This window comes from Mauremys mutica, chromosome 17, assembly GCF_020497125.1.
Source record: "Mauremys mutica isolate MM-2020 ecotype Southern chromosome 17, ASM2049712v1, whole genome shotgun sequence".
Lineage (NCBI taxonomy): Eukaryota > Metazoa > Chordata > Testudines > Geoemydidae > Mauremys > Mauremys mutica.
In genome coordinates, this window is record NC_059088.1 from 6,322,723 (window position 1) to 6,348,594 (window position 25,872).

Sequence of the window (25,872 nt, forward strand, 5' to 3'; positions counted from 1 at the left end):
TCAGCGGCGAGTCTGGTGGGGGGGGGGTCCCTGTGATTGGGGGGGGGTGATTTTTCTTCAGCCCCCTCGGTATCTCACTCAACCTGCCTCCCACGTGTCTCAAGCCCAAGCTGTGATTTTTAGGCCCCTGAGTGACACTTTCTGAAGGGGGGAGACGCCCCCCCCCCCCGGGACGGCCCCACAAACCAGGTCTCTGCCCCCACTCGGGTTAAAAGAATTAATCGGGGAGTTTATTGAAGTATCAAAGGCGGTTAAAAGGCGACAGATATTTACATATATATTAACGTTCAGGCTGCGGCGGGGGCGGGGGCACAGTCTCGGGGTGGGGGGGGCCTGGCCCCCCCACAGAGCCCCCTCCCCGCACCCCGGTTATATATTAATTATTATATCTCCCATTCGTTCCCCCTGTCCCCTCCCCCGACACACACGCTAGAAAATAACCTCGAGCCAGAGACGGGGCTGGGACCCACGGGGGGGGGGGGGTCTTCTGGACAAAGGGCGGGCCGGGGGGGCAGTCAAGGAACTGGGGGGGTCAGAGGGGATCAGGGAGGAGATGCCCACACTGGAGATGCGGCCTCTCTGGGGTGGGGCGGGTTATGGGGGGACCCCTTGCCTGGTGCAGGACACGGCCCATCTGGGGTGCGGCGGGTTATGGGGGGACCCCTTGCCCGGTGCAGGACACGGCCCGTCTGGGGCGGGGCGGGTTATGGGGTGCAGGGAGGGGGAGGGGGTCCCCGCTCTCCAGCAGGCCGTGATGGGGAAGCTCTTTCCCAGTTTAACGGGGGGGGGGGAGGGAGTTCAGGGTCTGGCTTCTCTAATGCCCAGGGTTGGGGGGTGGCACTGACTACGGGGGGCGAGCGAGCCCCACCCCCACAGCACCCCCAGTGCTGGGGGAATCTGAGGGGCTGGTGCATTGAGGGGGCAGGAGGGTGAAATCTGGATTTGCCCCATTCACCCCCTCTGGGCCCGCGAGAGCCCCCAGGCAGGGGAGTTCTGGGGGGTGGGGGAAGACGCCCCGGCCCCCCCAGCTCCTCCGCCCCCCCCCCCGCCCCGTCTCAGGCTCTTGTGCTTGGTGAGGACGTCACATGACGAGGACGGACAGACACTGATGGACAGAGATACCCCGCCCCCCCCAACAATCATGGCTTTAAAGAGTCCAACCTGCTTTTAAGGCCCACAGCAGGAATTCGGGAGCCCTGGATGGAACCCAGGAGTCCTGGCTCCCCGCCACCACCCTCCACCCCATTAACTCCCATCACCCTCCCGGAGCCGGGGAGAGAACCCAGGAGTCCGGGCCCCAGCAGGCCCATCCCCCATCCAGTCACGGCCCAGTTAAGCTGTTTACAAAAGCACCCCACGGTCTCCACCCCACCTCCCTGGAGCCCCACCCCCATCAGAGGGGCGTGGTCCCCCCAATTGTATGGTGGTGAGGCCTGAATCCCCTGCTTCACCCCCCCGACCCCCTCCTCTGCCTGGGCAAAGGGCACCACCTGGGGACCCTGGAGGGGGGACTTTCATGGGTGGGCGGGGCCTCAGCCCAGGGGCGTGGTCTTACTACACAGGGGTGGGGCTTCTTGTAGGAGGCGGGGCCTCAGCCCAGGGGCGGGGCTTGAACCCCAGGCTGCTGGCACATAGGCCTTGGTTTCAAAAATTAAACCAACCCCCCCCCCCCCCCCAATCCTGTGGTTCGGCCGCTGCTCGATGGGCTGGTCCAAACTCTCCCCTGGCTCCGCCCCTGGCTCCGCCCCCGGCTCAGATGAAGAATTCCTCCTTGCGCTTGTGGCCGTCCCCGCCGTTGAGAAACGCCTCCCGCGCCTCGCCGTGCTCGTCCAGCCCGCTGGCCTCGTGCGTCAGGTACGAGCCTGGGGGGCGGGGGGGAGGTGAGGGGCTGCCCCGAACCCTGCTGCCCCGCCCCGTGCGGCCCCGGCCCCTCCGCCCCCTGCTGCCCCGCCCCCTCCGCCCCCTGGTGCCCCGCCCCCTGCGGCCCTGGCCCCTCCCTCCCCCTGCTGCCCCGCTCCTGCAGCCCCGCCCCCTGCTGCCCCGCCCCCTCCGCCCCTGCGGCCCCGCCCCCTGCGGCCCCGCCCCCTCTGGCCCCTGCTGCCCCGCCCCCTCTGGCCCCTGCGGCCCCGGCCCCTCCCTCCCCCTGGTGCCCCGCCCCTCCGCCCCCTGCGGCTCCGCCCCCTGCGGCCCCGCCCCCTCTGCCCCCTCTGCTCGGCCCCCTGCGGCCCCGCCCCCTGCTGCCCCCCCCCCCCACCCCCTGCGGCCCTGCCCCTCCGCCCCCCCACCCCCTGCTGCCCCCCCGCCCCCTGCTGCCCCGCCCCCTCTGGCCCCTGCGGCCCCGCCCCCTGTGGCCCTGGCCCCTCCGCCCCCTGCTGCCCCACCCCCTCCGCCCCTGCTGCCCCGCCCCCTGCGGCCCCGCCCCCTGCGGCCCCGCCCCCTCTGCCCCCTCTGCCCCACCCCCTCTGCCCCCTGCTGCCCCGCCCCCTGCGGCCCCGGCCCCTCCCTCCCTCCCTCCCCCTGCTGCCCCACCTCCTGTGGCCCTGGACCCTCCCTTCCCCTGCGGCCCCGCCCCCTGTGGCCCCACCCCCTCCAGCCCTGGCACCTCTCCCACTGCCCCTCCCCCCCAGTGTCCTGCCCCTCCTCTGGCTCTGTCCCCAACCCCACACTGCCCTGTCCCCTCCCCTCCCCTCCCTGCTTCTGTCCCATCCCCCTTCATCCTCCCCCAGCCCCTCCCGCCCTGTCCCCTGCTCCCCACTGCCGCACACCACACCCCATCCCCCCCTGTGCCCCCCCATGCACCTTTCTGCCGGATGGAGCACCACACCCCATCCCCCCCTGTGCCCCCCCATGCACCTTTCTGCCGGATGGAGCACCACACCATGCCGATCAGGACGCAGATGACGCTGAAGACCAGCAGGGCGAGGATGCCGCCCACGATGGCGTAGGGCACCGAGGTCTGGGCCTCCACAATGGCCCCGGGGTCTGGGGGCGGGAAGGAGGGGTCAGGGGGGGCCGGGCCCGGGTGGACACCGAGTGGCCACGTGGGCTGGAGCTCCCAGCTGCCCCGCCCCTAGGGGGCTGCGGGTCGGCAGTGAGGGTCCCCGGGAGACAGGGGGCTGCGGATCAGGAGTGAGGGGCGCCGGGGGGTGGGAGTGAGGGTTGCTGGGGGGGACAGGGGGCTGCGGGTCAGCAGTGAGGGTCCCCGGGGGACAGGGGGCTGCGGGTCAGGAGTGAGGGGCGCCGGGGGGTGGGAGTGGGGGTTGCTGGGGGGGACAGGGGGCTGCGGGTCAGCAGTGAGGGTCCCTGGGGGACAAGGGGCTGCGGGTCAGGAGTGAGGGGCGCCGGGGGGCGGGAGTGAGGGGTGCTGGGGGGGGACAGGGGGCTGCGAGTCGGGAGGGAGGGGCGCCGGGGGCTGTGGGTCGGGAGGGAGGGAGGGGCGCCGGGGGGCAGGGGGCCGTGGGTCGGGAGGGAGGGAGGGGCGCCGGGGGGCAGGGGGCTGTGGGTCGGGAGGGAGGAAGGGGCGCCGGGGGGCAGGGGGCCGCGGGACAGGCGGAAGGGGCGCCGGGGGCCGTGGGTCGGGAGGGAGGGGCGCCAGGGGCCGTGGGTCGGGAGTGAGGGGCACTGAGGGGCAGGGGGCCGTGGGTCGTGCGGGAGGGGGGCAGGGGGCCGCGGGACAGGCGGGAGGGGCGCCGGGGGCCGTGGGTCAGGAGGGAGGGGCGCCGGGGGTCAGGGGGCCGTGGGTCAGGAGGGAGGGAGGGGCGCTGGGGGGAAGGGGGCCATGGGTCGGGAGGGAGGGGCGCCGGGGGCTGCGGGTCGGGAGTGAGGGGCACTGAGGGGCAGGGGGCCGTGGGTCGGGAGGGAGGGGCGCCGGGGGCCGTGGGTCAGGCGGGAGGGGCGCCGGGGGGCAGGGGGCCGTGGGTCGGGAGGGAGGGGTGCCGGGGGCTGTGGGTCGAGCGTGAGTGGCGCCGGGGGGCAGGGGGCTGCGGCTCGGGAGGGAGGGAGGGGCGCTGAGGGGCAGGGGGCCGTGGGTCGGGAGGGAGGGGCGCCGGGGGCCACGGGTCGGGAGGGAGGGGCGCCGGGGGGCAGGGGGCCGCGGGTCGGGAGGGAGGGGCGCCGGGGGTCAGGCGGGAGGGGCGCCGGGGGCCGTGGGTCAGGAGGGAGGGGCGCCAGGGGTCAGGCGGGAGGGGCGCCGGGGGCCAGGGGTCAGGCGGGAGGGGCGCCGGGGGCCAGGCGGGAGGGGCGCCGGGGCTCCTTACCGTACACCACCAGCACATACTGGTCGGAGGCGCGCCCGTGTTTGTTGGCCGCGTGGCAGGCGTAGGTGCCGTTGTCGCCCGGGCTCAGCGCCGGCAGCGTCAGCTCCGCGCCCTCCATCTGCGCCCGCTCGGGCAGCGAGTCGTTCGCCCGGCTCCACGTGATCTCCGTGGGGCTGCGGGGACACACACCGGGGAGGGGGTGAGCGGGGCCAGGCCCTGCCCGGCCCACGGCCCTGGGGTCCGTCCCCTGGCACCAGCGGGCAGGGCCGGCCCAACACCAGGGGGATGGGCAGCAGCACGGCTCCCAGGGTGACACCCCCACCCCCCGGCACTGAGACACGCAGCCCCCCATGTCCCAGCCTCTGGGCACATCCGGCGCTGGGAGCAGGAGGCCTGGTGTGACGCTGTGTGAAATATGGGGGTGTCACAGCGTGTGGGGGGGTCCGGGCCCCGCACCCCCCCCCGCGATTCCCCGGGGCTCTCAGCCAGCCAGGAAGCCTGAGCCCTGCTGCCCTGGGCTTCGGCTGGGACCCAGGCCCTGACCTTGGTGCTGCGAGCTTCCCCCCAGCAGTGCCCCAGCCAGGGACCCTGGCGCTGCGAGCTTCCCCCCAGCAGTGTCTCCAGCCAGGGACCCTGGCGCTGCGAGCTTCCCCACAGCAGTGCCTGAGCCGGGGACCCTGGCGCTGCGAGCTTCCCCACAGCAGTGCCCTGAGCCGGGACCCTGGTGCTGCGAGCTTCCCCACAGCAGTGCCTGAGCCGGGACCTGGCGCTGCGAGCTTCCCCACAGCAGTGCCTGAGCCGGGACCTGGCGCTGCGAGCTTCCCCCCAGCAGTGCTCTTGGCCGTGACCCTGGCGCTGCGAGCTTCCCCCCAGCAGTGCCCCAGCACACGGCCCATGGCCCCCACTCACAGCGGGTTGCCGTTGACGACGCAGGTGAGGAGCAGGGTGTCACCCTCCCGCAGCACGGCCTGGCTGGGCTGGATCCGCGCCGTGGGCGAGTCTGCGGGGACAAGACCAGGCGGCTGCACACAGAGCCCAGCGGCCGCGCAACCCGACAACCCAGCAACCCCACAACACGACAACCCAACCCCCCGCACACGCTAAAAACAGCCCAGCTCTCCCCGGCCAGACAACCCCACCACACACCCAGTGCGCCCCCCCAGCACGACAACACCACAACCCAGCAACACAATGCCGCCATGTCCCCCCAGCAACCCGACACCACCACAACCTGAGAACCCAACACCACAACCCAACACGATGCCCCCTATGTCCCCACAGCAATCCAACAACACAACCTAACACCACACCCCCATACCCCCGCCAGTAACCCATCAACACCGCAACCCCGTGACCCCCAGCATCACAACAACCCAACACCACTGCAACACGATGCTCCCCCCAAAACAGCACAGCTCACCCCAGCACACGCCCAGTGCGCCCCCCAGCACAACAGCACAACACGACAACTCACCACCTCCGCCAACAGCCCCCGCACTCCCTCAGCAACATGACAGCCTATGACCCCCACACACAACCCCCTGCCCCCTGCAGCACCCAACACACACAGCACAACACAACACAACCCCCAGCCTCTCGCAACTCAGCCCCAGCCCCAGCCCCCCCTCGCCCCGGCAGGACATGCCCTCCACCCCCCCCCGTGCACCCACAACCACCCCCCATCCCGGCCCCCTGCACACTCACAACCCAAAGCAGCCCACGGCCACACGCCGCCCCCAACCCACTGCCACAGCCCAGCCCAGCCCCACACGCGACTGAGACATGAGGAACACCCCCCCCCCCCCGGGCAGCCCCATCCACAGCCACTTCCTGCCCCCCAGCCCTAAACCCTGCCCCGCAGCCCTCCCTGTCCCCCCTCACCCCACCCTGCCCCAACCCCCCGTTCCCCTCACCCCCACCCCCATCTGCTCCCTGCCCCCCGCCCGGCCCCCCGCACTTACACTGCACGTCTAGCACGTACTGCGTCTGCTTCCGCTGCCCGCGCAGGGCGGGGTGCGTGGCCTCACACGTCACGATGGTGCCGTGGTCCCGGCGCTCGACCCGCAGCCGCACCGATGTGCTGACCCGGAAAACCTTCCCCAGCTGCTCCCGGCTGCTGAGCCCTGCCACGGCACGCCCGGGGGTGAGCGACCCGCGGTGACCCCCGCCGGCCCCCCACCCTGCCCCACCCCTGACCCCAGAGGGGACAGGCCCCCTGCCCCATTCCCCGCCCCCCTGAGTCAACCACCTCCCTGCCCCCCAGGGGGGACAGGCCCCCTGCCCCATTCCCCGCCCCCGAGTCAACCACCTCCCCGCCCCCCAGAGGGGACAGGCCCCCTGCCCCATTCCCCACCCCCCTGAGTCAACCACCTCCCGCCCCCCAGGGGGGACAGGCCCCCTGCCCCATTCCCCGCCCCCTGAGTCAACCGCCTCCCCACCCCCCCCAGGGGTCAGTCCCCCCGTGCCAGGAGCCCCGCCCCTGAGTCAACCCCCACCCTGCCCCCCAGGGGGGACAGGCCCCCTGCCCCATTCCCCACCCCCCTGAGTCAACCACCTCCCCGCCCCCCACGGGGGACAAGGCCCCCGCCCCATTCCCCGCCCCCTGAGTCAACCACCTCCCCGCCCCCCCGGGGGGACAGGCCCCCTGACCCATTCCCCGCCCCCCAGGGGGACAGGCCCCTGCCCATTCCCCAACCCTCCAGCCAGCCCATGCCCCCTAGGGGGAGTAGGCCCCTTACCCCACCTCACCTCGCAGCTCCCGCCGGTCCCGGTACCAGCGCAGGGTGGCCGCGGGGCGCGACCGGGGCACGACGCACGTCAGCTCAACCTCCCCGCCCTCCACCGCCTGCTCCTTCACCTCCACCGTCGGGTTCTCGGGGGCCACTGCAGAGACACGGGGGGGGGGACCAGGGCAGGGGGGTCACTGGGGCTGGCCCCTTGTCCCGTCCCAGAATCCCCCGCGACAGCCAACCCCTCATCCCTTCCCAGAATCCCCTGGGGCAGCCATCCCCTTGTCCCTTCCCAGAATCCCCCGCGACAGCCAACCCCTCATCCCTTCCCAGAATCCCCTGGGGCAGCCACCCCACATCTCTTCCCAGAATCCCCCCCGTCCCTTCCCAGAATCCCCTGAGACAGCCATCCCCTCGTCCCTTCCCAGGATCCCCCAGCCACATCCCCTCCCGCCCCAGCCCCCGGGGACCCCGCGCACCCAGCACGGTGAGCGAGGCGATCTGGTGGTGCGTGTCGTCGGTGTAGAGCTGGCAGAAGTAGCCGCCCTCGTCCTCCAGCCGGACGTCGGAGAGCAGGATTCGCACCTGCCTCTGGGTGAACTCCACCAGCTGGAACCGCTCGTCCTTCAGCGCTGGGGAGACAGGGACGGGCTCAGCGGCTGCACCCCCGCCCGGCGGCCCCTCACCCCACGTGCACAGACCCCCCCCCACCCGGCAGCCCCTCACCCCGCGTGCACAGACCCCCCCCGCCCGGCGGCCCCTCACCCCGCGTGCACAGACCCCCCGCCCGGCGGCCCCTCACCCCGCGTGCCCACCCCGCCCCCCGGCGGCCCCTCACCCCACGTGCACAGACCCCCGCGCCCGGCGGCCCCTCACCCCGTGTGCCCCCCCGCCCGGCGGCCCCACCCCGCGTGTGCACACCCCCCCCGCCCGGCGGCCCCTCCCCCCGCGTGCACAGACCCCCCGCCCGGCGGCCCTTCACCCCGCGTGCCCCCCCCCCGCCCGGCGGCCCCTCACCCCGCGTGCACAGACCCCCGCGCCCGGCGGCCCCTCACCCCGTGTGCCCACCCCCCCGCCCGGTGGCCCCTCACCCCGTGTGCACAGACCCCCCGCCCGGCGGCCCCTCACCCTGTGCACAGACCCCCCGCCCGGCGGCCCTTCACCCCGCGTGCCCCCCCCCCCCCCCCCCGCGGCCCCTCACCCGCGTGCACAGATCCCCCGCCCAGCGGCCCTCACCGCGTTGCACAGACCCCCCCGCCCGGCGGCCCCTCACCCCGCGTGCACAGACCCCCCCGCCCGGCGGCCCTTCACCCCGCGTGCCCACCCCCCCCGCCCGGCGGCCCCTCACCCCCGCGTGCACAGACCCCCCCGGCCCGGCGGCCCCTCACCCCGCGTGCACAGACCCCCCCGCCCGGGCGCCCCTCACCCCCCCGCGTGCACAGACCACCCCCGCCCGGCGGCCCCTCACCCCGCGTGCACAGAACCCCCCGCCCGGCGGCCCCTCACGCCGCGTGCACAGACCCCCCCTGCCCGGCGGCCCCTCACCCCGCGTGCACAGACCCCCCCGCCTGGCAGCCCCTCACCCCGCGTGCACAGACCCCCCCGCCCGGCGGCCCCTCACCCCGCGTGCCGTTGAAGAAGAGCGTCTGCCGGGCCGGGTTCTGGATCACTACGATGGAGCCGTCGTATCGGTGCAGCCGGCAGTTGATCTCGGCCACGCCACCCTCCACCACTGTCATGTTCTCCGTCTGCACCTCCTGCGCCAGGGCTGGGCGGGCGAGAGCAGGGGTCAGGGAGGGACCGGGGGGGGGTCAAGCTGCCACACGGACCCCCCCACGGACCCCTGCAGCACCGAGGGCGCTCATCAAACCTCCCAGCGTCACAACGACCTCGACGCATTGGAGAATTGGGCTCAAAGCAACTCCCTGAGGACACGTGGGGTCAGGGAAACGGAGATGATTGACCGGGAGCCCACGGTGCCAAGCCGCCAGAGCCAGGCTGAGACTCCTGGGTCCGGTTTGGGGGGGTCGCACTTTAGGGAGGAGCCAGACAGACCTGGAGAGGGTTCTGAGAAAGCAACACAACCCCAGGGCACATCTGGCTGAGCGGGCGGCCTGACTGGTCTGCCAAGGCCGGGGATCACGGCAGGACAAGCCAGGCAGAGCGCAGGTCGGCGTTAGCAGAAACCCTCCCACTCCCGGGTCGTTCAGCCCGGTGCAGGCTCTGTGAGACCCCGGCCAAACCCCTGCCCGGCTGGTCCAGGGTGCCCCGGTCCCGCCCGGTGTCTGGCCCGACGCGGCGATGACCGTACGGGGTGTGTGGAGAGGAACAGATGGACACGGGCCCTCTGCACAACTGAGCCGCCCCTGGAGCCGGCGCCGCGCCAACCGTAGCTGGTAAACGGCCCGGGAAGGACACGCTGCCGGCAGCGTCGGGGGAACCAAGCCTGGGGCTGGCTGGGGGGGGGTGGCACCTCCTGGTTTGCAACGACCCCAACCCCCAGGGAGACGATCTCCCTCAGAGCCCCCCCCCAGACCCAGACCCACCAGATCTCCACCCCCCGAGATTTGGTAGTGACTTGTCACATGTGGCATGGAAGTAGGGGGCGTGGCTTGTTGGAACAGGGGCGTGTCCTATGCAGATAAGGTGGGGCTAAAACATCCTTGGTCCCCATTGGCCCATAAGCGGCCAGGGCCAGTTCATGCTATTTCCGCCGCTTTCCCATCCCACCAAACAGGCCGACGGTGACTGTCACGTGACCTTTGACCTCTGCCGTGAGGCCACTTCCTGTCTTTGGCTTAACCCAGGGGTTGGCACCCCACGGCACAGGTGCCGAGGGCGGCGCGCGAGCTGGTTTTCAGCGGCACTCGCACTGCCGGGTCCTGGCCTCCGGGCCGGGGGCTCTGCAGCTTAATTTAGTTTTAAATGAAGCTTCTTAAACATCTGAAAAACCTTATGTACTTTGCAGACACCACGAGTTTAGTTCTGTATTACAGACGTATAGAAAGAGCCCTTCCAAAGCCGCTCACGGGTCGGACCGGCCGTGGCACCTTAAATCAGGGGGACTCAGTGCAGGCTCGGCCCAGCGCTTGGGAAAGGGGCCGACCCCTGGCTTAACCGCTCCCCCCCGTGCGTAGCCAGGAAGCCACGGCTCGCGTCACTTCCTGCTTCACTCCCACCCGTGGCTGCGTGCTGTGCTGTGTAAATCACGTCATCACCTAGCAACAAACATGGCCGCCCCTTGGCAACGCGGACAAACCTGGCCGCCCCTTGGCAACGCGGACAAACATGGCCACCCCTTGGCAACGCGGACAAACCTGGCTGCCCCTTGGCAATGCGGACAAACCTGGCCGCCCCTTGGCAACGCGGACAAACCTGGCTGCCCCTTGGCAATGCGGACAAACATGGCCGCCCCTTGGCAACGCGGACAAACATGGCCGCCCTCTCCTACATAAGAACATAAGAAAGGCCGTACTGGGTCAGACCAAAGGTCCATCCGGCCCAGTATCTGTCTACCGACAGTGGCCAATGCCAGGTGCCCCAGAGGGAGTGAACCTAACAGGCAATGATCAAGTGATCTCTCTCCTGCCATCCATCTCCATCCTCTGACGAACAGAGGCTAGGGACACCATTCCTTACCCATCCTGGCTAATAGCCATTTATGGACTTAGCCACCATGAATTTATCCAGTCCCCTTTTAAACACTGTTATAGTCCTAGCCTTCACAACCTCCTCAGGTAAGGAGTTCAACAAGTTGACTGTGTGCTGCGTGAAGAAGAACTTCCTTTTATTTGTTTTAAACCTGCTGCCTATTAATTTCATTTGGTGACCCCTAGTTCTTGTATTATGGGAATAAGTAAATAACTTTTCCTTATCCACTTTCTCAACATCACTCATGATTTTATATACCTCTATCATATCCCCCCTTAGTCTCCTCTTTTCCAAGCTGAAGAGTCCTAGCCTCTTTAATCTTTCCTCGTATGGGACCCTCTCTAACCCCCTAATCATTTTAGTTGCCCTTTTCTAAACCTTTTCTAGTGCTAGAATATCTTTTTTGAGGTGAGGAGACCACATCTGTACACAGTAGTCGAGATGTGGGCGTACCATGGATTTATATAAGGGCAATAATATATTCTCAGTCTTATTCTCTATCCCCTTTTTAATGATTCCTAACATCCTGTTTGCTTTTTTGACCGCCTCTGCACACTGCGTGGACATCTTCAGAGAACTATCCACGATGACTCCAAGATCTTTTTCCTGACTCGTTGTAGCTAAATTAGCCCCCATCATGTTGTATGTATAGTTGGGGTTATTTTTTCCAATGTGCATTACTTTACATTTATCCACATTAAATTTCATTTGCCATTTTGTTGCCCAATCACTTAGTTTTGTGAGATCTTTTTGAAGTTCTTCATAATCTGCTTTGGTCTTAACTATCTTGAGTAGTTTAGTAACATCTGCAAACTTTGCCACCTCACTGTTTACCCCTTTCTCCAGATCATTTATGAACAAGTTGAATAGGATTGGTCCAAGGACTGACCCTTGGGGAACACCACTAGTTACCCCTCTCCATTCTGAGAATTTACCATTAATTCCTACCCTTTGATCCCTGTCCTTTAACCAGTTCTCAGTCCATGAAAGGACCTTCCCTTTTATCCCATGACAGCTTAATTTACGTAAGAGCCTTTGGTGAGGGACCTTGTCAAAGGCTTTCTGGAAATCTAAGTACACTATGTCCACTGGATCCCCCTTGTCCACATGTTTGTTGACCCCTTCAAAGAACTCTAATAGATTAGTAAAATGATTTCCCTTTACAGAAACCATGTTGACTATTGCTCAAGAGTTTATGTTTTTCTATGTGTCTGACAATTTTATTCTTTACTATTGTTTCAACTAATTTGCCCGGTACCGATGTTAGACTTACTGGTCTGTAATTGCCGGGATCACCCCTAGAGCCCTTTTTAAATATTGGCGTTACATTAGCTAACTTCCAGTCATTGGAATTTAGCTGTACAACACGGATGAAAACCAGTCGCCCTGGGGACCGTTGGCCCCTCAGGGACACTCCGTGGGGTTTGGTTGCTGGCTCCCGGTACCAACAGAAAGGGGACGGGCTGATGGGACCCAGACTGACAGGCGCCAGGGCCAATGGGGAGAGGCCAGCACTCCAGGTCAGCCTGATTGATAGGGCAGGCAGGCCAATGAGGGAGTCAGGAGGCCGGGGGGTCCTGGAGTCGGGAGTGGGGGGCGCCAGTTGAGTTGGGGGGCTGCGGGTCGGGAGTGGGGGGCACCGGTTGAGTGGGGGGGCTGCGGGTGGGGAGTTGGGGGGGCTGCGGGTCGGGAGTGGGGGGCGCCGGTTGTGTTGGGGGGGCTGCGGGTTGGGAGTGGGGGGCGCCGGTTGTGTTGGGGGGGCTGCGGGTCGGGAGTGGGGGGCGCCGGTTGTGTTGGGGGGGCTGCGGGTCGGGAGTGGGGGGCGCCGGTTGAGTGGGGGGGGCTGCGGGTCGGGAGTGGGGGGCGCCGGTTGTGTTGGGGGGGCTGGGGAGTTGTGTTGGGGGGGCTGCGGGTCGGGAGTGAGGGGCTCCGATTGTGTTGGGGGGGCTGCGGGTCGGGAGTGGGGGGCGCCGGTTGAGTGGGGGGGGCCGCAGGTCATGCTGCCCCTTTAAGTCCCTGGATGTTTTGTCTTCTCCTCCTTTGACATCTTAATGGGTTGTCATGGGAACGGCTCTGATCAGCTGGTGCAGTCAGTGGGGGATGGGGGGGATGGGCAGAGCAGGGGGTGAAAGGCCGGGGGAGGGGTGGCGATGGCAGGGGGGGGATGGGAGAGAACCCCCCAAATAACCTCACCCCCGGGCCCATCCCCCCAGCAGTGAAGGATTGTGGGTAACCCCCAGCCCTGTCCAGAGGGGGCGGCGGGCTCCCTGGGGCAGTTCCCTTCACGCCCTCCAGGGGGCGCTGGGCGGCATCACCCGCCTCATCCCCACCCCCCACGGCGCCATTCAGCTCCAGCTAATCAGGCGTTGCCATGGCAGCCGGCCACCGCGATTTGCATATCCGAGTCCTTAAATATTTGGCTGAGAGCTGGAGATGGGGGGGGCTGGAGATGGGGGGGCAGAGAACTGGGGCCTGGGACCCACATGGCCCCTCCCCCCACAGGTTAATGCCCCTCGGCCCCTGACAGGATGGGGGTGACGGAGGCCAAGCTCGGCCTCATCTCTGGCTTTGGGGTACCCGGGGTGGGGGCAACTGAGGGGGCCTGGCACAGGGGCTGGCTCCCCAGGGGGCAGTGGGATGGGGGGTAATCGGAGGGGGGTTGGGATGGGGCTGGCTCATGGGGGGCAGTGGGGTGGGGGTAATTGGAGGGGGGTTGGGATGGGGCTGGCTCATGGGGGGCAGTGGGGTGGGGGTAATCGGAGGGGAGTTGGGATGGGGCTGGCTCCCCGGGAGAAGTGGGGTGGGGGTAATCGGAGGGGGGTTGGGATGGGGCTGGCTCCTCGAGGGCAGTGGGGTGGGGGTAATCAGAGGGGCCTGGCACAGGGGCTGGCTCCCCGGGGGGCTGCAGGCCGGCGAAGGCACCAGAGCAGAGAAAGGGGGCGCAGGCCGCGGAGGAGGAGGGGGAGAAGGGGGAATGGCAGGTAGGGGGTGGGCGGGGGGGAAATGGGGGCAGGGCGGGGGGGGGGAAATGGGGGGCAGGGGGGCAGAAAGGGCTGAACGGAGAAATCGTGGCCAGTTCCTCGCTCCCGCTGCTCGCTCATTCCTCCGCTCCGGCCGGGGGTCCCGCGGGCTGGGGCCGGAGCCGAGGGGCAGCGGCTGGAAGCGAGGGGAAGGGAGGGGTGGGGGGGCTGTGGCCGAGGGGAGTCACCGAGGGGGGGGGCAGAGCCCCCAGGCAACCAGCCGGCAAATGGAAACCACCACCCGGGGGGGGAGGGGGGCGGAAGGGCTGGACCCGGAGGAAAGGAGGCGACACAACGCAGGGAGCCTGGGGTCTCAGCCCCCCAACGAGCGTCTGCCCCCCCCACCCCTGGGGGTGCCCCTCACCGCGCCCGCCTGGGCCTGGGCTCTGACCAGAGGGACACAGAGAGCGGGGAACCACCAAGGTCTGGGAGGGGAGTGGGGGCTGGTGGTTAGAGCAGGGGGGGCTGGGAGCCAGGACTCCTGGGTTCTCTCCCTGAGGCTGGGAGGGGAGTGGGGGCTGGTGGGTCAGAGCAGGGCACCCCGGGGCCATAGTTCTCCCCACGGCGGGATCCCCCAGCCAGCCCCTCCCCCCCGCACCCTCCGCTGGGCGGGACCGGACCAGCACAGCTGGGCCCCCCCATGCAGCTGTCTCCTCACCATCCCAGCCATGCCAGCCAGGGTTGCCGTAGCAACACCCCCATCGCCCGTTGCTAAGCACCAAGACTGTAGGACTCCCTGGTGTGTGGAGGGGGGCGGTTTATTGCTGTGTCAGCTCCTTCCCCAGCCCCCCTCCCACCTCCGGCAGGGTCTCCACGGCGACCGTGGCGCAGCCAGCTGTGACTGTCAAGGTCACTCGCGCCACCAAGGTCACCGGTTCCCCCCCCGCGCCAGCTCCGCCGGTGCCACTCACTCCCGACCCGCAGCCCCCCCTACTCCACCGGTGCCCCTCACTCCCAACCCGCAGCCCCCCCTACTCCGCCGGTGCCCCTCACTCCCGACCCGCAGCCCCCCCTACTCCGCCGGTGCCCCTCACTCCCGACCCAGCCCCCCCAGCTCTGCCGGCGCCCCTCACTCCCGACCCGCAGCCCCCCCACCTCAGCCAGTGCCCCTCACGCCCGACCCGCAGCCCCCCCAGCTCTGCCGGTGCCCCTCACTCCCGACCCGCAGCCCCTCCAGGTCCGCCGGTGCCCCTCACTGCCTACCCCCCCCCCCCCAAGCTCTGCCGGTGCCCCTCACTCCCAACCCACAGCCCCTCCCAGCCCAGCCCTGGGCTCCCCCCGAGCTCCGCCGGTGCCCCTCACTCCCAACCCGCAGACCCCGACCTCCGAGCTCAGCCGGAGCCCCTCACTCCCGACTCGCAGCCCCTGCTAGCCCAGCCCCGGGCTCCCTCTGCCCCAGGTTAACTCCGCGCTGCTGGCCCAGCCCCCCCGGGGATGCAGCACTGCATTCCTGGCATATTTTGGGCCATGCCCCCTCGGCCAGTGCCAACAATGGGGCCCATTTTTCTGCCAGCTCGACCCCCTTCCACACAAGGAGGGAGAGGAACTGCTGGGTGGGAGAGGCGCAGTTCGGCCCTGGTGACCCAGGGGGGCAAACCCTCCCGCGGCCAGTGTAACCCCCTGAAGAGCGGCCCCCCATTCACCTCCAGCCACTGCCCAGCACTGCCCCCTGGGTGGGGAAACTGAGGCACATGGCGCTAAGATCATGGAGTGAGGCAATAGCAGGAATAGAACCCAGGAGTCCTGGCTCCCAGCCCCCCCCGCTTTAACCCCCCCCCACTCCCCTCCCAGAGCCGGGGAGAGAACCCAGGCGTCCGGGCTCCCAGCCCCCCCTGCTCTAACCCACCAGCCCCCACTCCCCTCCCAGAGCCAGGGAGAGAACCCAGGCGTCCGGGCTCCCAGCCCCCCCTGCTCTAACCCCCCCACTCCTCTCCCAAAGCCGGGGAGAGAACCCAGGCGTCCTGGCTCCCAGCCCCCCCTGCTCTAACCCCCCCCACTCCTCTCCCAGAGCTGGGGTGAGAACCCAGGCGTCCGGGATCCCAGCCCCCCCGCCAGGGCCAGTCCGGCTCTGGCAGCAGGTCCAGGCTGCTGGATTCCATCCAGCCCTGGTGCCCCAGCAACCCCTGGGGGGAGGGGAGACAGTGACCAGCCACCCCCCATGGGCCCATATAGAGGCCTGGGGCCCAGGGGTATCAGCCCCCCCTCCGGGGCAGATTCCTGGGGGGACAGCAGGGCGGACGCTGCCCCCCATGGGTGCGGCCCTGACCCACAGATTCCTGCCAAGCCAGGAGCGCCCGCCACTGCCCACGGTGCCGCCAAGCTGGGAACGGACAAGGGGCTTTTGTTCCCCTGCCAGCGAGCTCCCAGCACCCCACCCCCACTCCGGACGCCTGGGTCCCTCGGACTGGCTCAGGCTGCTGCGCTCCCCATCAGATCCCTCCGTCCCCAGGACACCTGGGTCCCTAACTCCAGCTCAGGCTGCCCCCCGGCACACACAGCCCACCTCTGCCGGTGCCCCTCAGTCCAGACCCACAGCCCCCGGCTAGCTCTGGGAGGGGAGTGTGGCCTAGTGGGTCAGACCAGGGTGGGGCTGAGAGCCAGGACTCCTGGGTTCTCCCCCAGGCTCTGGGAGGGGAGTGGGAGCTGGTGGTTAGAGCAGGGGGGCTGGGAGCCAGGACTCCTGGGTTCTCCCCCCGGATCTGGGAGCGGAGTGGGAGCTAGTGGTTAGAGCAGGGGGGCTGGGAGCCAGGACTCCTGGGTTCTCTGCCTGGCTCTGGGAGGGGAGCAGGGTCTGGTGGTTAGAGGGGTGGGTGAGGCTGGGAGCCAGGACTCCTGGGTTCTCTGCCTGGCTCTGGGAGGAGAGCAGGGTCTGGTGGATAGAGAGGGCGTGCGGCTGGGATCCAGGACACCAGGGTTCTCTGCCTGGCACTGGGAGGGGAGCAGGGTCTGGTGGTTAGAGGGGTGGGTGAGGCTGGGAGCCGGGTCTCCTGGGTTCTCTGCCTGGCTCTGGGAGGGGAGCAGGGTCTGGTGGTTAGAGGGGTGGGTGGGGCTGGGAGCCAGGACTCCTGGGTTCTCTGCCTGGCTCTGGGAGAGGAGCAGGGTCTGGTGGTTAGAGGGGGGGTGGGGCTGGGAGCCGGGTCTCCTGGGTTCTCTGCCTGGCTCTGGGAGGGGAGCAGGGTCTGGTGGTTAGAGGGGTGGGTGGGGCTGGGAGCCAGGACTCCTGGGTTCTCTGCCTGGCTCTGGGAGAGGAGCAGGGTCTGGTGGTTAGAGGGGGGGTGGGGCTGGGAGCCGGGTCTCCTGGGTTCTCTGCCTGGCTCTGGGAGGGGAGCGGGGTCTGGTGGTTAGAGGGGGGGGTGGGGCTGGGAGCCGGGTCTCCTGGGTTCTCTCCCCGGCTCTGGGACGGGAGTGGGGGGCTCATGGTTAGAGTGGGGGGGGTTGAGAGTTCAGGGAACGAAGGGTTGGGCTAGTGGGGGGCCGGTTGCCATAGCGAGGGGATGGGCCGGGGCTGGGGGAGGGGCTAGTGCCCGGGGGAGCTGGCGCCGTGGGGTGACAATGGCCTTTTCTCCGCTGCCTGGCAGGGATAAGGGCCCGGTGTGCGGGGCACAGAGCCGCCTGTCAGCCCCGCGGCCTGCACGGGCCGGCTCCTCCTGGCACAGCCCCCGGGACACGCCACTGGGGGGAAACTGAGGCACAGACCGGTCCAGGGGACCCCCAGGAGAGAACCCAGGAGTCCGGGCTCCCAGCTCCACCTGCTGTAAGCAGCCAGCTCAGTGTCATCCCAGGGGTTAGGTGGTTTCACACAGACACAATATTCCCTTCGGACCAGCCCCCACCCCCCCCCCGAGGGGCCGCGTCCTGCGCCAGGCGAGGGGTCCCCATATAACCAACCCCAACCCACCCCAGCAGGGCCGCATCCTGCGCCAGGCCAGGGGTCCCCCTATAACCAGCCCCCGCGCCCCAGCGGGGCCGCGTCCTGTGCCAGGCCAGGGGTCCCCCTATAACCAGCCCCCACCCCCGAGGGGCCGCGTCCTGCGCCAGGCCAGGGGTCCCCCTATAACCAGCCCCCGCCCCAGCGGGGCCGCGTCCTGTGCCAGGCCAGGGGTCCCCCTATAACCAGCCCCCACCCCCGAGGGGCCGCGTCCTGCGCCAGGCCAGGGGTCCCCCTATAACCAGCCCCCACCCCCGAGGGGCCGCGTCCTGCGCCAGGCCAGGGGTCCCCCTATAACCAGCCCCCCCCAGAGGGGCCGCGTCCCAGCCCCCCGAAGGTGGCAGACGTGTTAGGAGCTGGTTGTATCTGGCCCCCCGGGCGCTGACAGGCCGAGCGAGCGTCTCTTCAGGCCTGGTTCCCAGGAACGCCTCCATCGCCATGCACCGGCGGGGAGAGGCTGCCGGGCGGGAGCCGGCGCCGGGGGTGGCACAGGTGTGGGGCTGGCACGGGAGATAATTGGGACGAGCTGGCCCCACGCGCCAGGAGCTGCCAGCGAGCCCCACGCCCCCCTCCCCCCCAGAACCAGCGCCCCACTCCCCACAGCAAACCCACCTCACCCCCCCACAGCACCCCCAGAGCCAGTCCCCCCCCAGCCCCCCCTGTAGCCGGAACCCCCACCTGCCACAGCACCCACACACACAGCCAGCGCCCCACCCCATCCCTCAAAACACCCGGTGCTGGGACCCCCCCACCCCCACTCCCCGCAGCGCCCCCTGCCAGGAGCCGCCCCATGGGGGCTGGAGGAGGAACTCTGATCGCCGGCACGGGGGCTGGGACACAAAGGGGGGAGGACGACACCCAGGGGGCCCACAGCTGGTCCCAGGGGTCAGCATCAAGACTGGCTGCTGGGACCCCCACCCTTCAGAGACACCCCCCCACCGGCCCCTGACGCCTTGTGGGATCCAAGCGGGGGAATCCCAGCACCCCAACCCTGGCCCAGCACCTGTGCCGGGGGCCACCCCCCCTGGCTCACCCCAAACCCGGCCCAGCGCCTGTGCCGGGGGCCACCCCCCCTCACTCACCCCAACCCCGGCCCAGCGCCTGTGCCGGGGGCCACCCCCCCTCACTCACCCCAAACCCGGCCCAGCGCCTGTGCCGGGGGCCAGGGGCCACCCCCCCTCGCTCACCCCAACCCCGGCCCAGCGCCTGTGCCGGGGGCCACCCCCCCTCACTCACCCCAAACCCGGCCCAGCGCCTGTGCCGGGGGCCACCCCCCCTCGCTCACCCCAAACCCGGCCCAGCGCCTGTGCTGGGGGCCACCCCCCCTCTCTCACCCCAAACCCGTCCCAGCGCCTGTGCCGGGGGCCACCCCCCCTCACTCACCCCAAACCCGGCCCAGCGCCTGTGCCGGGGGCCAGGGGCCACCCCCCCTCGCTCACCCCAAACCCGGCCCAGCGCCTGTGCCGGGGGCCAGGGGCCACCCCCCGTCGCTCACCCCAAACCCGGCCCAGCGCCTGTGCCGGGGACCAGGGGCCACCCCCCCTCGCTCACCCCAAACCCGGCCCAGCGCCTGTGCCGGGGGCCACCCCCCCTCGCTCACCCCAACCCTGGCCCAGCGCCTGTGCCGGGGGCCACCCCCCCTCACTCACCCCAAACCCGGCCCAGCGCCTGTGCTGGGTGCTGGGCGCCACCCCCCGTCGCTGACCCCAAACCGACGCCGGCTCAGCAAGATAAGTCCCCCCCCGCCCCCCCCCCATCGCTGTGTCGCAGGCCACCCCCCCTCGCATCTCCACCTGCCGCTGGGGGCGGCTGCGTCTTTCAAACGCCCTTCTGGGCCACCAGGATCCCCCCCCCCCGGGATCTTGCAAACCTCCCAAGGGGGGGGGTCTCCTCTGAGCCCAGCCCCCCACGCTGCAGCGCTGACCCCGGAGCAGCTTCCCCGCCCCCCCCCCCTGGTTTCCCCTTCCAAAGCGAAACCGGAGCCTTGGAAATTCCCGTCCCCTCGCCAGCAATTTATGGCTTCACATAATCAGTTTCCCCCACACAAGGGCAGGGGGGGGGGGCAGGGATCAGAGCCCCTCCCCCCCCCGCAGCCCCACTGGGGCTCCCAGCTCCAGCTGACACCGTCCGGGGGAGGGAGGTGACGGAATGTCTTGGGGGAGCCGGACCCGGACACCTGGGTCCCACGTCCCCCCAGGCCCCGCCAGGGGATGGGAAGCAGGCAAAGATGATCCCCCTAATCGCTAGCCCCCCCCCATCCTGGAGCCGCCCCACAGCTGCAATGGGGCGGGGGGAGGGATACCAGCCGGGCCCCCCAGCGCTGGGCCGGTGGCTGCAGGGGGCAGGGCCGGGCCAGGCCAGAGGCACCGAAACGCCACCGCGGGCTGGGGAAGCTGGGCCCAGCGGGCCGGGCAGAAGCTGGAGCCGGTGCCCACGGCCGGGGGCTGGGCCCTGCCGGGAGACGCGTCTGGTGCCCAGCGCTGGGCCGGGAGAACAAAGGCTGGAAAACTGCAGCCAGCGGGATGGGGGGGGGGGGCACAGACGCGCCATTTTCCTCCCGCTCTTTCTAGTCCGAGTCCCCGTTAATCATGTAGGAAAACAACCCGAGGCCCAGCGCTTGGGCTGCCCGGCTCCGGCTCCCCGACCCCGGCTCCCCGACCCCGGCTCCGGCTCCCTGACCCCGGCCCCGGCTCCCCGGCCTGATCCCGACTCCCCGACCCCGGCTCCCCGGCCTGACCCCGGCTCCGGCTCCCCGACCCCGGCTCCCTGACCCCGGCTCCGGCTCCCCGACCCCGGCTCCCTGACCCCGGCCCCGGCTCCCTGACCCCGGCTCCCTGACCCCGGCTCCCTGACCCCGGCCCGACCCCGGCTCCCCGACCCCGGCTCCGGCTCCCCAGCCCGACCCCGGCTCCCTGACCCCGGCTCCGGCTCCCTGGCCCCGGCTCCCTGACCCCGGCTCCCTGACCCCGGCTCCGGCTCCCTGACCCTGGCTCCCCGACCCCGGCTCCCCGGCCCGACCCCGGCTCCCTGACCCCGGCTCCGGCTCCCCGGCCCGACCCCGGCTCCCTGACCCCGGCTCCGGCTCCCCGGCCCGACCCCGGCTCCCTGACCCCGGCTCCGGCTCCCCGACCCCCGCTCCCCGACCCCGGCTCCGGCTCCCTGACCCCGGCCCCGGCTCCCCGGCCTGATCCCGACTCCCCGACCCCGGCTCCCCGGCCTGACCCCGGCTCCGGCTCCCCGACCCCGGCTCCCTGACCCCGGCTCCGGCTCCCCGACCCCGGCTCCCTGACCCCGGCCCCGGCTCCCGGACCCCGGCTCCCTGACCCCGGCTCCGGCTCCCCGGCCCGACCCCGGCTCCCCGACCCCGGCTCCCCAGCCCGACCCCGGCTCCCTGACCCCGGCTCCGGCTCCCTGACCCCGGCTCCGGCTCCCTGACCCCGGCTCCCTGACCCCGGCTCCCTGACCCCGGCTCCGGCTCCCTGACCCTGGCTCCCCGACCCCGGCTCCCCGGCCCGACCCCGGCTCCCTGACCCCGGCTCCGGCTCCCCGGCCCGACCCCGGCTCCCTGACCCCGGCTCCGGCTCCCCGGCCCGACCCCGGCTCCCTGACCCCGGCTCCGGCTCCCCGACCCCGGCTCCCCGACCCCGACCCCGGCTCCGGCTCCCCGGCCTGACCCCGGCTCCCCGGCCTGATCCCGACTCCCCGACCCCGGCTCCGGCTCCCCGACCCCGGCTCCGGCTCCCTGGCCCGACCCCGGCTCCGGCTCCCTGACCCCGGCCCCGGCTCCCCGGCCTGATCCCGACTCCCCGACCCCGGCTCCGGCTCCCCGACCCCGGCTCCGGCTCCCTGGCCCGACCCCGGCTCCGGCTCCCTGACCCCGGCCCCGGCTCCCCGGCCTGATCCCGACTCCCCGACCCCGGCTCCCCGGCCTGACCCCGGCTCCGGCTCCCCGGCCCCGGCTCCCTGACCCCGGCTCCGGCTCCCCGGCCCGACCCCGGCTCCCTGACCCCGGCTCCGGCTCCCCGACCCCGGCTCCGGCTCCCCGACCCCGGCTCCCCGGCCTGACCCCGGCTCCCCGGCCTGATCCCGGCTCCCCGGCCCCGGCTCCGGCTCCCCGACCCCGGCTCCGGCTCCCTGGCCCGACCCCGGCTCCGGCTCCCTGGCCCCGGCCCCGGCCCCGGCTCCCCGGCCTGATCCCGACTCCCCGACCCCGGCTCCCCGGCCTGACCCCGGCTCCGTCTCCCCGGCCCCGGCTCCCTGACCCCGGCTCCGGCTCCCTGACCCCGGCTCCGGCTCCCCGGCCTGACCCCGGCTCCGGCTCCCCGGCCTGACCCCGGCTCCCCGACCCCGGCTCCCTGACCCCGGCTCCGGCTCCCCGGCCCGACCCCGGCTCCGGCTCCCTGACCCCGGCTCCCTGACCCCGGCCTGACCCCAGCTCCCCGACCCTGGCTCCGGCTCCCTGACCCCGGCTCCCTGACCCCGGCTCCGGCTCCCCGGCCTGACCCCGGCTCCAGCTCCCCGACCCCGGCTCCCCGACCCGATCCCGACTCCCTGACCCCGGCTCCAGCTCCCCGACCCCGGCTCCCCGACCCAATCCCGACTCCCCGACCCGAGCTCCCCGATCTGACCCCGGCTCCGGCTCCCCGGCCCGACCCCGGCTCCGGCTCCCCGACCCCGGCTCCCTGACCCCGGCTCCGGCTCCCCGACCCCCTGACCCCGGCTCCCTGACCCCGGCTCCCCGACCCCGGCTCCGGCTCCCCGGCCCGACCCCGGCTCCGGCTCCCCGACCCCGGCTCCCTGACCCCGATCCCGGCTCCCCGACCCCGACCCCGGCTCCCTGACCCCGGCTCCCCGACCCCGGCTCCGGCTCCCCGGCCTGACCCCGGCTCCGGCTCCCTGACCCCGACCCCGGCTCCCCGGTCTGACCCCGGCTCCGGCTCCCCGGCCTGACCCCGGCTCCGGCTCCCCGGCCCCGGCTCCCCGACCCGATCCCGACTCCCCGATCTGACCCCAGCTCCGGCTCCCTGGCCCAACCCCGGCTCCGGCTCCCCGATCTGACCCCGGCTCCGGCTCCCTGACCCCGGCCCCGGCTCCCCGGCCTGACCACGGCTCCCTGACCCCGGCCCCGGCTCCCCGATCTGACCACGGCTCCGGCTCCCTGACCCTGGCCCTGGCTCCCTGACCCCGGCTCCAGCTCCCTGACCCCGGCTCCGGCTCCCCGACCCCGGCTCCCCGACACCGGCTCCCCGACACCGGCTCCCCGGCCTGACCCCGGCTCCAGCTCCCCGACCCCGGCTCCCCGACCCCGGCTCCCCGATCTGACCCCGGCTCCGGCTCCCTGGCCCAACCCCGGCTCCCCGGCCCCGGCTCCCCGATCTGACCCCGGCTCCGGCTCCCTGACCCCGGCCCCGGCTCCCCGGCCTGACCACGGCTCCCTGACCCCGGCCCCGGCTCCCCGATCTGACCCCGGCTCCGGCTCCCTGACCCTGGCTCCCCGGCCCGACCACGGCTCCCTGACCCCGGCTCCGGCTCCCTGACCCGACCTCAGCTCCCCCATCCCGGCTCCGGCTCCCCCATCCCGGCCCAACCCCGGCTCCCCGGCCCTGGCTCCCCGACCCGACCCCAGCTCTCCGACCCCAGCTCCCCGGCCCCCCGACCCTGGCCCGACCCCGGCTCCAGCTCCCCGACCCTGGTTTCTCCACCCCGGCTCCGGCTCCCCAACCCCGGCCCAACCCCGGCTCCCCAACCCCAGCTCCGGCTCCCCGACCCCAGCACAAATCACTCGCCAGTTCCCGTGCCCCCGGAGCCAGGCCGGGATAAAAGCAGGAACAGAACAGGAGAGAGGAATAAAGGGGGGTGGGGGTTGCCAGGGGACGGATGCCGCAGCCGGTCGAGACCCCCCCTCCCAGCAGCGAGCCGGGCACAAGCAGGTCGGGTGCAGAAATACAAGGGACGGGCGAGGCCGGAGCAGCGGGACAGGGTGACCGAGGTCCCAATTTTATAGGGACACTCCCGATGTTTGGGGCTTTTTTTATACAGGCTCCTATTACCCCCCACCCCGATTTTTCACACTTGCTGTCTGGTCACCCTACAGCAGGGGGAGGTGCTGGACTGAAGCAAAAAAAGGGGGTGCATGGGGGATACAAAGGGGAATGCATGGGGGATGCAATGCAGAGGGTGCAGGGGGGCATGCTGGGATGAAGGGGGGGGCACAGGGGTGGATGGATACGGGGGTGCAGGGCATGCTGGGATGAAGGGGGGGCACAGGGATGGATACGGGGTGCAGGGGATGCTGGGATGAAGCGGGGGCACAGGGATGGATACGGGGTGCAGGGGATGCTGGGATGAAGGGGGGGCACAGGGATGGATGGATACGGGGTGCAGGGGATGCTGGGATGAAGGGGGGGCACAGGGATGGATACGGGGTGCAGGGGATGCTGGGATGAAGTGGGGGCACAGGGATGGATGGATACGGGGTGCAGGGAATGCTGGGATGAAGGGGGGCACAGGGATGGATGGATACGGGGTGCAGGGGATGCTGGGATGAAGGGGGGGCACAGGGATGGATGGATACGGGGTGCAGGGGATGCTGGGATGAAGGGGGGGCACAGGGATGGATACGGGGTGCAGGGGATGCTGGGATGAAGCGGGGGCACAGGGATGGATGGATATGGGGTGCAGGGGATGCTGGGATGAAGGGGGGCACAGGGATGGATGGATACGGGGTGCAGGGGATGCTGGGATGAAGTGGGGGCCCAGGGATGGATACGGGGTGCAGGGGATGCTGGGATGAAGCGGGGGCACAGGGGTGGATACGGGGGTGCAGGGGATGCTGGGATGAAGCAGGGGCACAGGGATGGATACGGGGGTGCAGGGGAGGGGGGGATGAAGTGGGGGCACAGGGGTGGATACGGGGTGCAGGGGATGCTGGGATGAAGGGGGGGCACAGGGATGGATACGGGGTGCAGGGGATGCTGGGATGAAGGGGGGGCACAGGGATGGATGGATACGGGGTGCAGGGGATGCTGGGATGAAGGGGGGGCACAGGGGTGGATACGGGGTGCAGGGGATGCTGGGATGAAGCGGGGGCTCAGGGATGGATACGGGGTGCAGGGGATGCTGGGATGAAGGGGGGGCACAGGGATGGATACGGGGTGCAGGGGATGCTGGGATGAAGCGGGGGCACAGGGATGGATACGGGGTGCAGGGGATGCTGGGATGAAGCGGGGGCACAGGGATGGATGGATTCGGGGGTGCAGGGGATGCTGGGATGAAGCGGGGGCACAGGGATGGATACGGGGTGCAGGGGATGCTGGGATGAAGCGGGGGCACAGGGATGGATACGGGGTGCAGGGAATGCTGGGATGAAGGGGGGGCACAGGGGTGGATACAGGGTGCAGGGGATGCTGGGATGAAGGGGGGGCACAGGGGTGGATGGATACGGGGTGCAGGGGATGCTGGGATGAAGGGGGGGCACAGGGATGGATGGATACGGGGGTGCAGGGGATGCTGGGAGGAAGGGGGGGCACAGGGATGGATGGATACGGGGTGCAGGGGATGCTGGGATGAAGGGGGGGCACAGGGATGGATGGATACGGGGTGCAGGGGATGCTGGGATGAAGGGGGGGCACAGGGATGGATGGATACGGGGGTGCAGGGGGCACTCTCAGGAAGCGGGGGGCCGGGGGGAGCTGGCAGGGTTGCTCTGGGCTCTGCATGCTGAGCTGGCGAGAGGGGGGGGGGTTGGGGGGGGACACGGGGCTCCGAGCCCAGGCGGGGGGCGGGGGGAGGCTAATCCCACAGACCCGCATTTGAATGGGGGGGGGGGAGAAGATCTAACAAAGCCAGAGGCGGCATCGCTGCAGAATGGCAGGCGCGGGGGGGCGGGCATTGTTCCCCCCCCCTCCGCCGCAGCAGCTGCGCCCGTCCTAGGCCCCGCACAACGCAGATCGGGGGGGGGGGGGGGCGCTGAGCCAAGAGCCCCCCTCAAATCCCGCGGCTGCCGGGCCCCCCCGGAGCCGACTGGGGGGCAGGAGACCCGCGCACCTGGCAGGGTCCGGGGGGGGGGCGCGCCCCAGTGCGCAGCCCCCCAGCCCCCCCCAGCTCCCCCCGCGCCCCCCAGCCCAGCCCCCCCGCGCCCCCTACCTCGCCCCCTACCTCGCCCGGCTGCCCAGAGCAGCCCCAGCGCCGCCAGCATCGCCCGGCCCCGGCCCCACCGCGCCGGCCCCATCGCTCCCGCTGCGCCCGGCCCGGCTGCACCTGCACTGGGGCCGCTCCCGCCGGCACGG

The 25,872-nt window shown here is 70.7% G+C and overlaps 1 protein-coding gene across 5 annotated transcripts; it reads right to left on the bottom strand.

Annotated features, from left to right (window-relative positions):
• Positions 1-463: 463 nt before the first annotated feature.
• Positions 464-25,872, bottom strand: LOC123351607 (cell adhesion molecule 4-like). 5 transcript variants are annotated; one of them, XM_044991071.1, is made up of 9 exons: positions 25,742-25,872; positions 8,607-8,753; positions 7,465-7,617; positions 7,005-7,139; positions 6,218-6,379; positions 5,166-5,256; positions 4,257-4,429; positions 2,854-2,982; positions 464-1,862 (listed from the first exon to the last, which is right to left on the bottom strand). In XM_044991071.1, the coding sequence occupies exons 1-9, from the start codon at positions 25,812-25,814 to the stop codon at positions 1,753-1,755; spliced, it is 1,173 nt and encodes a 390-aa protein (XP_044847006.1). In that variant the 5' UTR covers positions 25,815-25,872; the 3' UTR covers positions 464-1,752. The 5 variants fall into 5 exon arrangements, with proteins under 5 accessions (XP_044847006.1, XP_044847008.1, XP_044847007.1 ...); XM_044991073.1 differs by lacking the exon at positions 25,742-25,872 and adding an exon at positions 11,910-12,225; XM_044991072.1 differs by lacking the exon at positions 25,742-25,872 and adding an exon at positions 10,245-10,404.

Excerpts from the sequence above, each read along its gene's own strand:
- LOC123351607 (XM_044991071.1), bottom strand. The coding sequence starts at position 25,814 with ATGGGGCCGGCGCGGTGGGGCCGGGGCCGGGCGATGCTGGCGGCGCTG. Across the intron at positions 7,618-8,606 it reads CTTCTTCAACGGCACGCGGG|CGCTGAAGGACGAGCGGTTC; the intron begins GTGAGGGGCCGC and ends CTGTCTCCCCAG. Across the intron at positions 5,257-6,217 it reads GTACGTGCTAGACGTGCAGT|ACTCGCCCACGGCGCGGATC; the intron begins GTAAGTGCGGGG and ends TTGTCCCCGCAG.